The sequence below is a fragment of the Stenella coeruleoalba genome, assembly GCF_951394435.1.
Source record: "Stenella coeruleoalba genome assembly, chromosome: 8".
In the NCBI taxonomy this organism is placed as follows: domain Eukaryota; kingdom Metazoa; phylum Chordata; class Mammalia; order Artiodactyla; family Delphinidae; genus Stenella; species Stenella coeruleoalba.
In genome coordinates, this window is record NC_137154.1 from 9,336,934 (window position 1) to 9,349,546 (window position 12,613).

Sequence of the window (12,613 nt, forward strand, 5' to 3'; positions counted from 1 at the left end):
CCAGGTACGGTTCACAGCTGCCAAACCCTTTGGAATTTCCTAAGGGATTAGAACAATGGGAGCATCTTTTGTTATAATATTTGGTCTTTTGCCCTCTGTTCCTGAAACCACTTCAGATCCATACAGGTGACCTGGGTGTCCTGTTACTCATAACAAGCAGTTTTCAACCAAAACCAAATTTATGTGAATGAGGTAACTTTTGAAAACCCCCTAAAGGTGGGGGGCTGGTTGCCACCGGAACCAACCAGGATTAAAGGGCTGGAACTTTTAGTCCCACCCCCTGATTTCTGGGGAGGGGAGGACTGGAGATTGAATCAATCACCAACTGCCAAGGATTTAATCGATGATGCCTATGTAATGAAGCCACATTTTGTGTAAGTGTTGAAGAGCACAGAACAGAGGCAAGGGGACAGAACAATTACTAAATACCTGCTGACTAACTGGTTAAGATTTCCTGAAATTCTTTTCTCTGACAGATGTCAGGTAGGTGGTGTAATTCCCTAGAAGCGTCTTAATCCCTAGATCTTAGGTTTTCTACTTCAAAATAAAGAGGAAATGAGTGTCTTCCAGCAAGTTACTTAAACTTTTTGTGCCTTAGTTTTCTCATCTGAGAAATGAGCGTGATAATAATTACACCGAACTCATAGGACTATGGTGCAGATTAAATGAGTTAATCATGCAAGTTTCTTAGACCACTGTTTGGTACATAGTAGACACTCGTGGTAGCTATGATGATTATTACTCTAAAAAAGGACTGATTTGCGTGAAAGAAGCCAAACACAAAAGAATACACTCTTTGTGACTGCATTTATATGAAATTCTAGAGAATGCAAATTTATGACAAAAACAGACCAGTGGATGCCTGGTGCTGGGGCTGGGAGGGGGGATTAACTGCAAAGTGGCAGGAAGGAATGTTTGGGGGTGATGGAAATTTATTTTTTAATTTATTTTTATTTATTTATTTTTTGCAGTACGCGGGCCTCTCACTGTTGTGGCCTCTCCCGTTGCGGGGCACAGGCTCTGGACGCGCAGGCTCAGCGGCCATGGCTCACGGACCCAGCCGTTCCGCGACACGTGGGATCTTCCCGGACCGGGGCACGAACCCGTGTCCCCTGCATCGGCAGGCGGACTCTCAACCACTGAGCCACCAGGGAAGCCCCCGGGTGATGGAAATTTTAACATCTTGGTTGTAGTGTGGTTACACAGGTATGTACATTTTTCAAAACTTAAAATGGGTACAGTTTATGGTACGCAGTAAAGAAAGGGCATGTGTGGGACTGGGGATCAGAGTGGCAAGCTGCCTTTGAGAAGGCAGAAGCGCTAGTGCAGCACATTACGGCTCTGGGCGTCTCCCAAGCAGGGCTACCGTTTGAGTTAGATGTGTCTGTGACTCTGGTAGGTATAGGGCAGGCGCTGTGGCAGAGAAAACAGAAGGGGAGAGTGCTCCTGGGATTTGGTCTCAGCTCTGGAAGGGGGCAGGAACCCCACGTACTTCCCCTAGAGCAACAGCTCCTAGCAGCGGTGTACACAGAGCTCCAGGTGGAGCCTCTCAGGAGGGACGAACTGCAGCGGCCAGCGGGCTGAACTCAGAGCCCTTTGGCTGGTTACTACTCCTGGTCCCTGGCCGTTAACCCCTTGCACTGACAGCTGGGCTGTTCTAAAGACATTAACCCTATGGCTCTGACAACAGGAAGCTGAAGGGTGGATGATTAACGAGTGGGCCTTTGTGGGGTCAGGATGTGTGGAGGTGACATTTGGGTTTGCCTGCAAGAGCCTGAGGCAATCCTCACTGTCGTCCATGTCCTGGCTCATAAGGCACTGACACCCCCTGGCCATCAGGGAGCTGATGCCCTAGCTTGGGTTCAATCCCTAGCAACTGACCCTTCAGTAGATACAGCAGATTGGATGCACGGAAAGAGTGGCCACCACAGAGCTCGGGTGGGATGGCCTATTGCCACAGATGTCGGGTTGCCCTTGAAACACAGTGACTGGGTTAATGCGATCACAGCATGTCCTGTGTGTCCTAAACAGTGCCCGTGGCAACTGCCAAAGGAGTCTGAGGCCACCCACCAGAGCTCCTAACTGGTCAGGGATTGGCAAACTGACTCTACTGGCCTCCTCCCTCTGAGAGAGGGCTCTAACGTTCCCTGGTTTGTGTGGTCTCCACATCTGGCTTAACCCAAGCTTTCCCCTGTCCCCATGCAAACCAGGCCGCCACTGTTAGGGGATTAGAGAAGCTAAGTACCATGTAGGGGTCCCTCATCAAATAGATAGTGACTGGGGCCACATTTCAAAGACTGTGGATTGGGACATGCAAGACTGGGCAAGGGAACACGGCACTGAAGGCAGGTTCTATCTCCTCTGTAACCCACAAGCAGCAGGGCTGAGAGAAAGGAAAAATGGAATGTGAAAGCAGTGCCTTAACTTACCAACAGATAAAGCCACTGTGGCTGGGTGTACTAACGTGCCGTCCAAGGCTTTCACACATCTGAATGATCAACGAGTAGGGCTGTCGCCCCATATCCCAGACTGGGGACCCCTACGGAAGCACCGATGCCAAAAAGGTACGTCAGGAAACAGCCGCTGCCCTGACTTTCACCATGGATCAACGTGCTACGGTGCCGAGAACACCAAACTGCATCATACCTGGGAAAGGAGATTATCTACTGGAATTTGCACTGGGACACTCTAACAGGATGGGTGAGGGGGAACTACTCAGTCTCCACTGGGTTCCTGTTGTCCTGCCACAAGCTGGGCCTGTTGAAATGCATTATACCTGGAATGGAATGCGCACCACTGGAAAAGAGCAGGTGAGGGTTCTGGTCTCATGTATCCTGCCACCAGTCCATCTCCTCAAGCCTGACAGCACTACCTCCCCTGGCTAACGTGTATGGTATATAAAACCAGATCAAATTCCTAAGGCTGCTGACCTCCCTCTTCTCAAGGCCAGGTGGGCATGTTCTGTTTCCCACTGGCATGATCTTTTCGCTGCTGTCAGACGCGGCTGGGTTTGAACTTTGGAAGTAAAGCCCAGAGCGCCCGCCTCCGGCCCGGGGCACCTCCTCGCCCTCCGTTGGCCTGCAACACATGACAGCGCACAGAGCGTCCTACTAAACGCACTCACCAAGCCTTGAATGACAGCCGACAAAGCCTGTTCTTCCAGCACACTGACATGTCTCTAATGAGACAAGCTCTCCTCCAAAACAGAAAGACCTTGGCCATTATCACTGCCTTGCAAAGAGGCAGCACCTAGGCCATTATCCAAACAGGATGTTGTGTGCTCACGCCCGATGGGTCGGTTAATGTGTTGCCTTTATTCAATCACAGGACACAAGTGAACGCTCTGGAGTGATCTGGCTCCCCACCTAGGGGACTTAGTAACAGTGGTCTGAATCATGAGGCTCTCAGTGGAGAAAGGTATCCGTGATCTGGGGAATTATTGTCTTAACCCGTGTTTTCTTCTGTATGTGCCTGATGCTGTGGCATCTGCCTGCAATGCAGCCAGACGGCCGCCAAATGAGCCACCCGTTATTGCCCGCTCAGGGCACGCTGCGGAAGAGAAAGTGTGTGAGACTGTAAGAGCCGGTCACGAGGGGTGGAGCGCTGGGGCAATCGGAGTCCCCTCACCCCTTCCTCTTTCCTTGGAGTGTGCTCTCCGCTTGTCTTCTTGCACCAGAAGCTGCCCAGGACACAGCCTTGAGATGTGGTGTTGAGACCATCTGGACGGTATATGTGACTGAGCCCAGATAAGGCCACTATATAAACTTTTAAGATTCTGGTGGGCATGGACAGGGGTCTATTTATCCTGCAAGGCAAGCCTCTTGTGTAAGTTCCCATGCTTATTAAACCTGCCACCTACCAATCTGGAGAGATCTGCCTTTTCCTGTGGTCTCTCCCTGCCCTCCCTGTATGGGGGACCGATTCAAATTACACCCTGAAGCTCCCAAGGTTGCCACCCAACAGTAGTCTACCCTTTTCCCCCACAAAAAGATGTAATTAAAAAAAGCCTCTTGGGGCTTCCCTGGTGGCGCAGTGGTTGAGAGTCCGCCTGCCGATGCAGGGGACGCGGGTTTGTGCCCAGGTCCGGGAAGATCCCACATGCCGCGAAGCGGCTGGGCCCGTGAGCCATGGCCGCTGAGCCTGCGCGTCCGGAGCCTGTGCTCTGCAACGGGAGAGGCCACAACAGTGAGAGGCCCGCATACCGCAAAAAAACCCACAAAAAAACAAAAAAAGCCTCTTGGTATGTGAATTCTAGAAAGCAGATTAAAGAAAAAAGGGGGAATAATGAATTTTAAAATTCTTTAGAGCAACTTGGTCAACAGGTAAAGAGAGAAAAACTAAATCTTTTCAGCATATTAGATTTTAGCATAAAGCTGAAGAGACTCACTGACACTTTAGAGAGGTTCTATTTATCTGGGGGTAGAAGCTTAACCTGGTTTAGCATCAGTTACCAGTTGCAGTGCAAATTTACCTGCGTTGAACTCGGGATCATCTTCCAGGACGGTCACGGCTCCTTCCACAGCGTCAACTGCGCTCCCTCCCTCCTTGAGGATGTTGTAACCCACGGTGGCGGCTTTGACAATGCCCTGGCGTACCCGCTCCTTGCGGTCCTTGGAGATATTGCTGCCTCCGCCACCGTGGACCACGACGACGGCGGGGTTCATGGCGACGGATTCTAGGGATCAGAAGACGAAAGCGTCCTTTCAAGCGGGTCCAAGAGAACCGCACGGGGCTTAAGTCTCCCGTTGGGGACAAGGTCCAGTTTCTACGCAGGGAGGGGAAAGTCCTCAGAATTTACAGCCTCAGGCAACTTCCTGAGACCCAGGGAGTACGGAGGACAGACGCGGCTGGGTTTGAACTTTGGAAGTAAAGCCCAGAGCGCCCGCCTCCGGCCCGGGGCACCTGCTGACTTCGAGGGGGCGGTGGGATGCTCTGCACCCCAGAGCCCGCGCCCCCTCCTCGCCCACTGACATCGAGCTTCCGTTTCCCTGGGGAACCCCGGTTCCTGTCTCGTGCTGGGCCCCCGGCCGGCATGGCATCTGGGGTCGCAGCTCCAGCCTTCCTCCCCGGCCCCACGTCGGGCCTCGGTTTCCCTGGGACTTGTTCCCGGCTCCCACCCCCACCGCGGGGCCAGGGGCGGCCTGAGGGCTGGATCTCGCCAGTGCCCTCCCGCCTCCAGTCCCCGGCACCGGGGAGTGTGCCTTTCGGGGTCTCGGGTGGCGACTCCCTCAGGGCCGTCGACTTACCGAGGACGCCGCAGGAGGCGGACGCCGGGGCTTCGGGCTTGGCCGAGCCTCTCGGTCGGCCTCGGAACCTGCACAGTCTACTCTCTCCAGTCGAAGCCGCTCTGGAAACCGCTTTGCCCGCAACCTCTCTGCCAGCAACGGCTCCGCGCCTGCGCACGAGGGCGGGGCAGAGCGCCGCGGAGAATTACCGTAAAGCCCCAACGCACCACCGCGGCGCAACCCCTCTGCCGGCTTCGCCACTGCGGATCCGACTCTCGCTGCCCGGCTCCTAGGACAGGGGCTATGCTGGCCTTCTGTGCACGCGAGCTTCCTAGTGGGATGCGGGGAACTCCTCCTCCTCCTTACGAGGCGGAGGGGTGGTGTTGATGGCGACATGCAAGAAGGGATGTGCCGCGGTTTTGTAAGCGAAAACTGAAAAGCACCGCTGCACGCACTGAAGTCCTTCCTCTGCCCGAGATGTTTCGCAGACTTGCTAGTTATTCTCTTCCTTTTAATTGTGTCTCCCCGTAACGTTTGGTAAAGAACAGAAAGATAACCTCCGTAATCGGTCTGGTTCTGTGCCTGGGGTGCACTGAAGGGTCTGAAAACCCCTCCTCTGAGTCTCAGGATCTCAGCTCTAAATTCCTTCAACCACAAATGACCTAATTTTTTGGTGACAATTTTCCTCCTCCCTGCCCCAGAGCCTGAAAGGCTCTGAACCCCCTAGATGATTGATTGTATTCCCCCGGAGCTGCCCTAGATTACTGTTACCATAGTGACCTTCAAATAGAAGTTTGCACTTCTACCCAGTAAAACAACTGCAAGATACTAGGTTAGTGACATGAACCAAAGGATACATTATTCTGTTACGTAAAATAGCGGCAAAAACTCACGGGCATTTGAAGCTTTGAATTAGAAGAAATAAGCAGCGGGCATTGTGCAGAGAGAACTCAGTCCTTTTCTAGTCCTCCCTTTTCTCCGAGACCACAAGGCATCAGCAACCAAAGTTATCTCACTGGCTTTCTGACCGCTCTGACTAACACAGCCCCACATCTGGTAATTGCTATTTATGAAATTTCCCCTAGACAGCTACTAAGCTATGAAAGTTCTCTCAACACTGGACTATTGTACACAAAAGGCACTCTAGAAGCATCTTCCTATCTCTTCTCCGGGTAGTCGAATGTGTGTGTCATATTCAAGCTGTGTTCACTGCAGCTACTTTGAATCCCAGCCTACATTACTCTATCACTGGGGTACCTCTTAGGGACCCAGTTTGACAGCGCAAGCCAGGGGATGCAGATAAATTCAACATCAGCCTCAGGTCAAGGCCATGGAAAGGAAGCCTGCTTCAGCCATAAATATGCTACACCATAATCTTGACTAGGAAACGTTCAGTTCATCCTGCTGTAATTGGTTTTTGTTTTGTTTTTTTGGCGGTACGCGGGTCTCTCACTGTTGTGGCCTCTCCTGTTGCGGAGCACAGGCTCCGGACGCGCAGGCTCCGGACGCGCAGGCTCAGCGGCCATGGCTCACGGGCCCAGCCGCTCCGCGGCATATGGGATCCTCCCGGACCGAAGCACGAACCCATGTCCCCTGCATCGGCAGGCGGACTCTCAACCACTGCGCCATCAGGGAAGCACATCCTGCTGTAATTGTAATTCACCTAAATTCACTTTTTGAGAAAAGAGGTTAAGGTTTCAGTATGATAGGACAACCTAACTCCCTAGTTGCTTTTCTTCCCCTTACATGGAGGGTTGACTGTACAAATAGTGAGTACTTTTGGCTCAAAATGTGGCATGGATCAAAGCATAACTTTATATGGTCAGTAAGATGCAGTCATACATGTAATGTATGGCAGGCGGACTCTCAACCACTGCGCCACCAGGGAAGACCAAGAATTTGCATTTCTAATGAGTTCTTAGGTGATGCTGCTGTTGCTCCTCTGGGGACCGCTCGTTGAGAGCCACTTATCTAGAAGGAGCTATTGAGATCTTGTCCTTTGAAAACTCATCCAAACCGACGTTTGTGACAGTCTTCTTCATGGGATCTAGAGAATGGGATTAGGAGGTTGGGAAATTTGTGCCAGTTTTGGTTTTCCTTTTTTTCCATTCAAGTGTTCCATGAATGATGAATGAGCTTTTGTTTAAGTGCCCAGTGTTAGAGTGCTCGGTTTAGTCCATCTGGGAGGGTAGGCTGGGGGGGAATTGAAATAGGCTGGGAACGATTAAAATTAGGCCCCCCAAATAAATTTGCAGCACTGATAGCAGTTCTCAGTGAAGAGGCAGCTATTCCAAGAGGTGTCTATCAGCTAAGCTTCCTGCCACATCTTTCCCAGGGAAATTCCCAGTGCTGATTAAAGCCCTTTGGTGGGCTTTTCTGTCCACAGACTAAGTGATGAGCATCTTACGGGCAGGAACCTTGACAGTTCTATTTGCAACACAAGGCCAGACCAGCGCCTGGCTCTCTGAAGATTTCCATAAATGTTTGTTGGATAAAGAACAAATGGTTCAGAAACTCAAAAAAGCAAATTCCCAGAAGTCTGGGGCAACAGCTCTTGGAAAGAATGAAACTGGAGTGGCCTGGATATTTGTGAGCTGATCAGTGAGCACAACTTATTGCTATGGGAGAAAAACCCTGGATTTCAGATAGAGGTGCCTGGAATCCATTTTCCTGGCAGAGTCACATTGGTGCCTACTTGAGGGTTGTGGCTTAGAGGTAGTGACAGCCCCATGACGGGCACCATCTGGGCTGTTGTGTCCAGTGCTTTATGCTCTGGCACAGAGCCTGGTACACAGTAACTGCTTGCTTTTTTTTTTAACTTTAAAAAAATTTAATTTAATTTATTTTTTTATTTTTGGCTGTGTTGGGTCTTCGTTGCTGTGCATGGGCTTTCTCTAGTTGCAGCGAGCGCGGGCTACTCTTCGTTGCAACGTGCGGGCTTCTCATTGCGGTAGCTTCTCTTGTTGTGGAGCACAGGCTCTCGGTCCACAAGCTTCAGTAGCTGTGGCTCGCGGGCTCTAGAGCGCAGGCTCAGTAGTTGTGGCGCACGGGCTCAGTTGCTCCGCGGCCTGTGGGATCTTCCGGGAACAGGGCTAACCCGTGTCCCCTGCATTGGCAGCCGTATTCTTAACCACTGAGCCACCAAGGAAGCCCTCAAAATGCTTATTAAATAAAAAATGGACCAACTTCATTCAGATGGGGGGGCTTCAGCATCGGACAGGGGTTGGGCTGAGGTTTGGGGGTCCTGAGGATACTGATGGATAGTAATTGTAATTCAAAGCTCAACATCTGAATAAGAGAACATACTTATATAAGGAAAGATCCTTCTCTAGATTAATCAACCCTAAGAAGTCTAAGCTGGATACATTTTCAGCTGAAAAATACATTTTCAGGTAAGGGGTGTATTTGTTATAGACAAAGCATGGCAAAGTATAAAGGACAAAATAAAAATGGCTGTAATTCTGCCACTTGGAGATACTCAGTTAAATTTTTTGGTATATTTCTCCCTTTCACTATTAAGATGCTCTATTTCTTACTTTTTCATCCCAGGTAGCATTATTTGTGAGCATTTCCATGCTATTAAATGTTGTACTACTAGAAATAATGCTTCAGGGAACATTTTAATACATAAGTCCTTATTTGCATTTTTTGATTAATCCTCTAAGAAAAATCCATAAAGTAGATTTTTTAGGTCAAAGGTTATGCATGATACATATTGGAGGTGGAGCAGGAAATAAGTTATGTTTCAAGAGTATTGATGAATTATGACTTTCCTCCTACCAAAAGTTCACAAAAAATATGAGAATTGTTTCTAAAACAGTTTTGGAGAGCCACAGATTTTGAATGGAGTCGATCGCTCTGTTACTGCCTTGGACAGGATTCCAGTCATCAGTCCCTTTGAAATGTTTCCCTGCATAATAAGCACATAGCATGCAAATTTCTAAATCCAGAAAGGAAAGCGCAAATAAATAAGCTTCTAAAATGTGAGGCCCTTTAAGAAACCAAGTAAGCTACACAATGCTTCCTGGAATTAGGCAACTCTGCAAGGCAGGCTGGGTAAATTCTCAAGATGACAGGCCACTAAACTGTTTCTCTAGGGACAATAAGGGACCCTGCTTAGCACCCATTTTGGGAGAAGTGGAGAAAGCACACAGGCAGCCAGCCAAAAGCTTTAGTGCCTCATTGGAATTCATCTGGGGTCCGGTGGGCGTCTGTCTTTGGACTGTTTTGTTCACTGTTTGTCCCCGTGCCTGGCAAGGAGCCACAACACCACACTGTAGGCTTCACAACCACACACTCTCCCCTGAATATGTTTCCCTAATTCCACTGGGCACAACCTGATGTAGCATTGTCTGTGCTGGGAGGTGCTTAGAGGAATATGAAAGCTCTCAAAAATCCAAGGTGACTGTAGGGAGATTATCAACTAGCTGTAGACACCGGACAGATTGTATTAGTCAGAGTTTCTGGTTGCATATATTGGTACCCATCTGGCTAGATGGGGCTTGTGAAATAAAAAATTATATATGTGTGTGTGTGTGTGTGTGTGTGTGTGTGTGTGTGTGTGTGTTCCTGACACAGAGCTCCTAAAACCCTTGTAAATCCCTAAGTGATAAGAACACTAGGAACATCTTTTGTTCTAATGAGGTGACTCTAGGTGGGCTCCTGGGTGAACCCTGGATGGGGGCTGCTCACCAGAAAGACCAAGCCGTGATTTGAAGTGTGGAATTTTCAGCCCCATCCATCATCCTCCAGAGAGGGGAGAGGGGCTGGAAGTGGAGTTAATAATTGATCACGCCTACAAGAGGAAGCCTCCATAAAATCCCAATAGTATGGGGTTCAGTGAGCTTTCAAGTTGGTGAACACATCCACGTACTGGGAGGGTGGCGCACCCCAACTCCACAAGGACACGATCTCCTGCACTCCGGACCCCGCCCCACCCCCCAGACCTCGCCCTATGTACTCTTCATCTGTCTCTTCATCTATATCCTTTATCGTATCCTTTAATAAACTGGTAAATACATTTCCCTGAGTTCTATGAGCCACTCTAGCAAAGTAATTGAACCTTATGGTGGCGGGGGTGGGGGGAGGGTGTGTGGATCATGGGAACCCCTGATTTGTCCCCATGTTTGACAGAAGTTGTGGGTAACCTGGGGTCCTACACCTGCGATTGGCATTGGAAGTGGGGTGGGAGCAGTCTTGTGGGACTGAGCCCTTAACCTGTGGCATAGTGTCAGAACTGAGTTAAATTGTCGGACACCCAGCTGGTGTTGTGGAGAATGGCTTGGGGCAGGGACCATCCCTCCACACACACATCTGGTATAGAAGTATTGTGAAAGGGGTAATAGTATGAGAGCAAAGGAGACATACAGGAGCAAAGGACAGAAGGAGACATACAGAGCAAAGACTTGTAGGTTTTTCCAATACAAAGGTGCAAAAGGACTTATTAGAGAATATTGAGAACCTCTGGGATGCTCTACATCCACGCAGATGGGAAAAATAACCAACCACGCGATGGGGCTTACTCTAGGCTCCAGAGAACATACCTTCACCAACTTGCTAGGCACCCTCATTAGCCACCTTCCCTTGGGACTGGACACCTGTCTCTCCAGCTCTGCTTCCCCTGGCCACCAGGGACCTTGGCTACTTGGCTAGCAGGAGCACATGCCCCCCGCCACTTCTTCACCCTGCTCATTTGTGAAGCCACAACTCACGTGGATGCATCTGGTTGGTGGAACCCAGGTCATGGGCCCCCACCTTAGCTGCCAGGAAGTCTAGGAATGCCCAGTTTGGAGTTTCTACCGTGGGAAGGGCATGCTTCATATAAAAATATTGCCAAGGGCTTCCCTGGTGGCGCGGTGGTTGAAAGCCCGCCTGCCGATGCAGGGGACACGGGTTTGTGCCCTGCTCCGGGAAGATCCCACATGCCGCGGAGCGGCTGGGCCTGTGAGCTGTGGCCGCTGAGCCTGTGCGTCCGGAGCCTGTGCTCCGCAACGGAAGAGGCCACAACAGTGAGAGGCCTACGTACCACAAAAAAAAAAAAAAAAAAAAAAAAAAAAAAAAAATTGCCAAAATGTAGGGGGAATCTTGAAAAGATTGGGTAGCTGCAAATGACAAATATCCATTATCCAATGAATGAAAACTACTGGGGCAAAAAAAAAGCAACACAGTCAAAGATTTTGTGGCATAAATTATTTGGGTATTAGAGGATTTCAGAGAAAGGAAAGGAACTTGTGAGCAGTGGTTTGGCACAGACAATCTTGAATTTGGTACAAAGGAAATAAAGGATTTGAACTGGAAGAGAAAACGGAAACAGAGGGCATTTCAGGTGGGAAATTCAGCTTGGGCAAAGGCATGGAGAAGGAGGGGCTGTATAATTTGTTGTCCAAACCAGCACACTTGAGGGTAAAAGTGTAACCGAGCAGGACCCTATGAGGCCTTCCCAGGACAGATCCCCCCATGTCCTGTGCCTGCCTTTTGTTTTCATAAAAACTTTAGATTCCTAGGTCTTCCTGAGTTCCAAAGAATAGATTCAATCAAAGTGTGAAAATGCAGAAACAAAAGAAAACATTCAAGCAAGACAAAAAAATAATAGTTTAACCATTAAACAAAGTCAAGGACCTTTAGTTCCTCCTCAAGGGCTAAGATAATATTCTGAGCCATGTCCTTTGAGCTGTTTTGCAGATACTGAAACCCCCACCAGGTGGAAGAAGTTAACTGTATGCTGACCATGAACATGTGGACCCCAGACTGGTTGGAACCAGAAGGTTGATGATGTTGACTCCTGATTGCCTCACCACCAACCAATCAGAAGAACGTCCACGAGCCGATTGTGTACCCTGCAACCCTTTCCCTCATCCAGTCTTTAAAAACCTTTCTCTGAAAGCCATTGGATAGTTCAGGCCTTTTGAGTGTTAGCTGCCTGGACTCCTTGCTTGGCGCCCTGCAATAAACCTTACACTCTCCTTCACCACAACCCAGTGTCAGTAGATTGGCTTTACTGCAAGTGGATGAGTGGACCCAAGTTTTGTTTGCTAACAAAATGAAGCACTCTAAAAAATTATACTGGGACAGAGCTTCCCTGGTGGCTCAGTGGTTGAGAGTCCGCCTGCCGATGCAGGGGACACGGGTTCGTGCCCCAGTCCGGGAAGATCCCACATGCCGTGGAGCGGCTGGGCCCGTGAGCCGTGGCCGCTGAGCCTGCACGTCCGGAGCCTGTGCTCCGCAATGGGAGAGGCCACGACAGTGAGAGGCCCACGTACCGCCAAAAAAAAAAAAAGGGGGAGAACAAGCCAAAAGGAGCAGAACAATAACAAAGTATAAAGAATAAAATAAAATTAGAAAAATAAAAGATTAGAAAATATATATATAAATGAATCAGCAACAACAAG

General features: G+C 49.5%; 1 protein-coding gene across 1 annotated transcript in view; it reads right to left on the reverse strand.

The window, feature by feature from the left end:
• Positions 1-12,613, reverse strand: part of ASRGL1 (asparaginase and isoaspartyl peptidase 1) — a 30,525-nt gene that overhangs the window by 17,116 nt on the left and 796 nt on the right. Inside the window, exons 2-3 of the mRNA XM_079930049.1 lie at positions 5,247-5,395; positions 4,472-4,675 (exon numbers count right to left, since the gene is read on the reverse strand). Coding sequence (XP_079786175.1) covers positions 4,472-4,664 — 193 coding nt within the window. The 5' untranslated portion in view covers positions 4,665-4,675; positions 5,247-5,395. The remainder of the gene's footprint in view (positions 1-4,471; positions 4,676-5,246; positions 5,396-12,613) is intronic.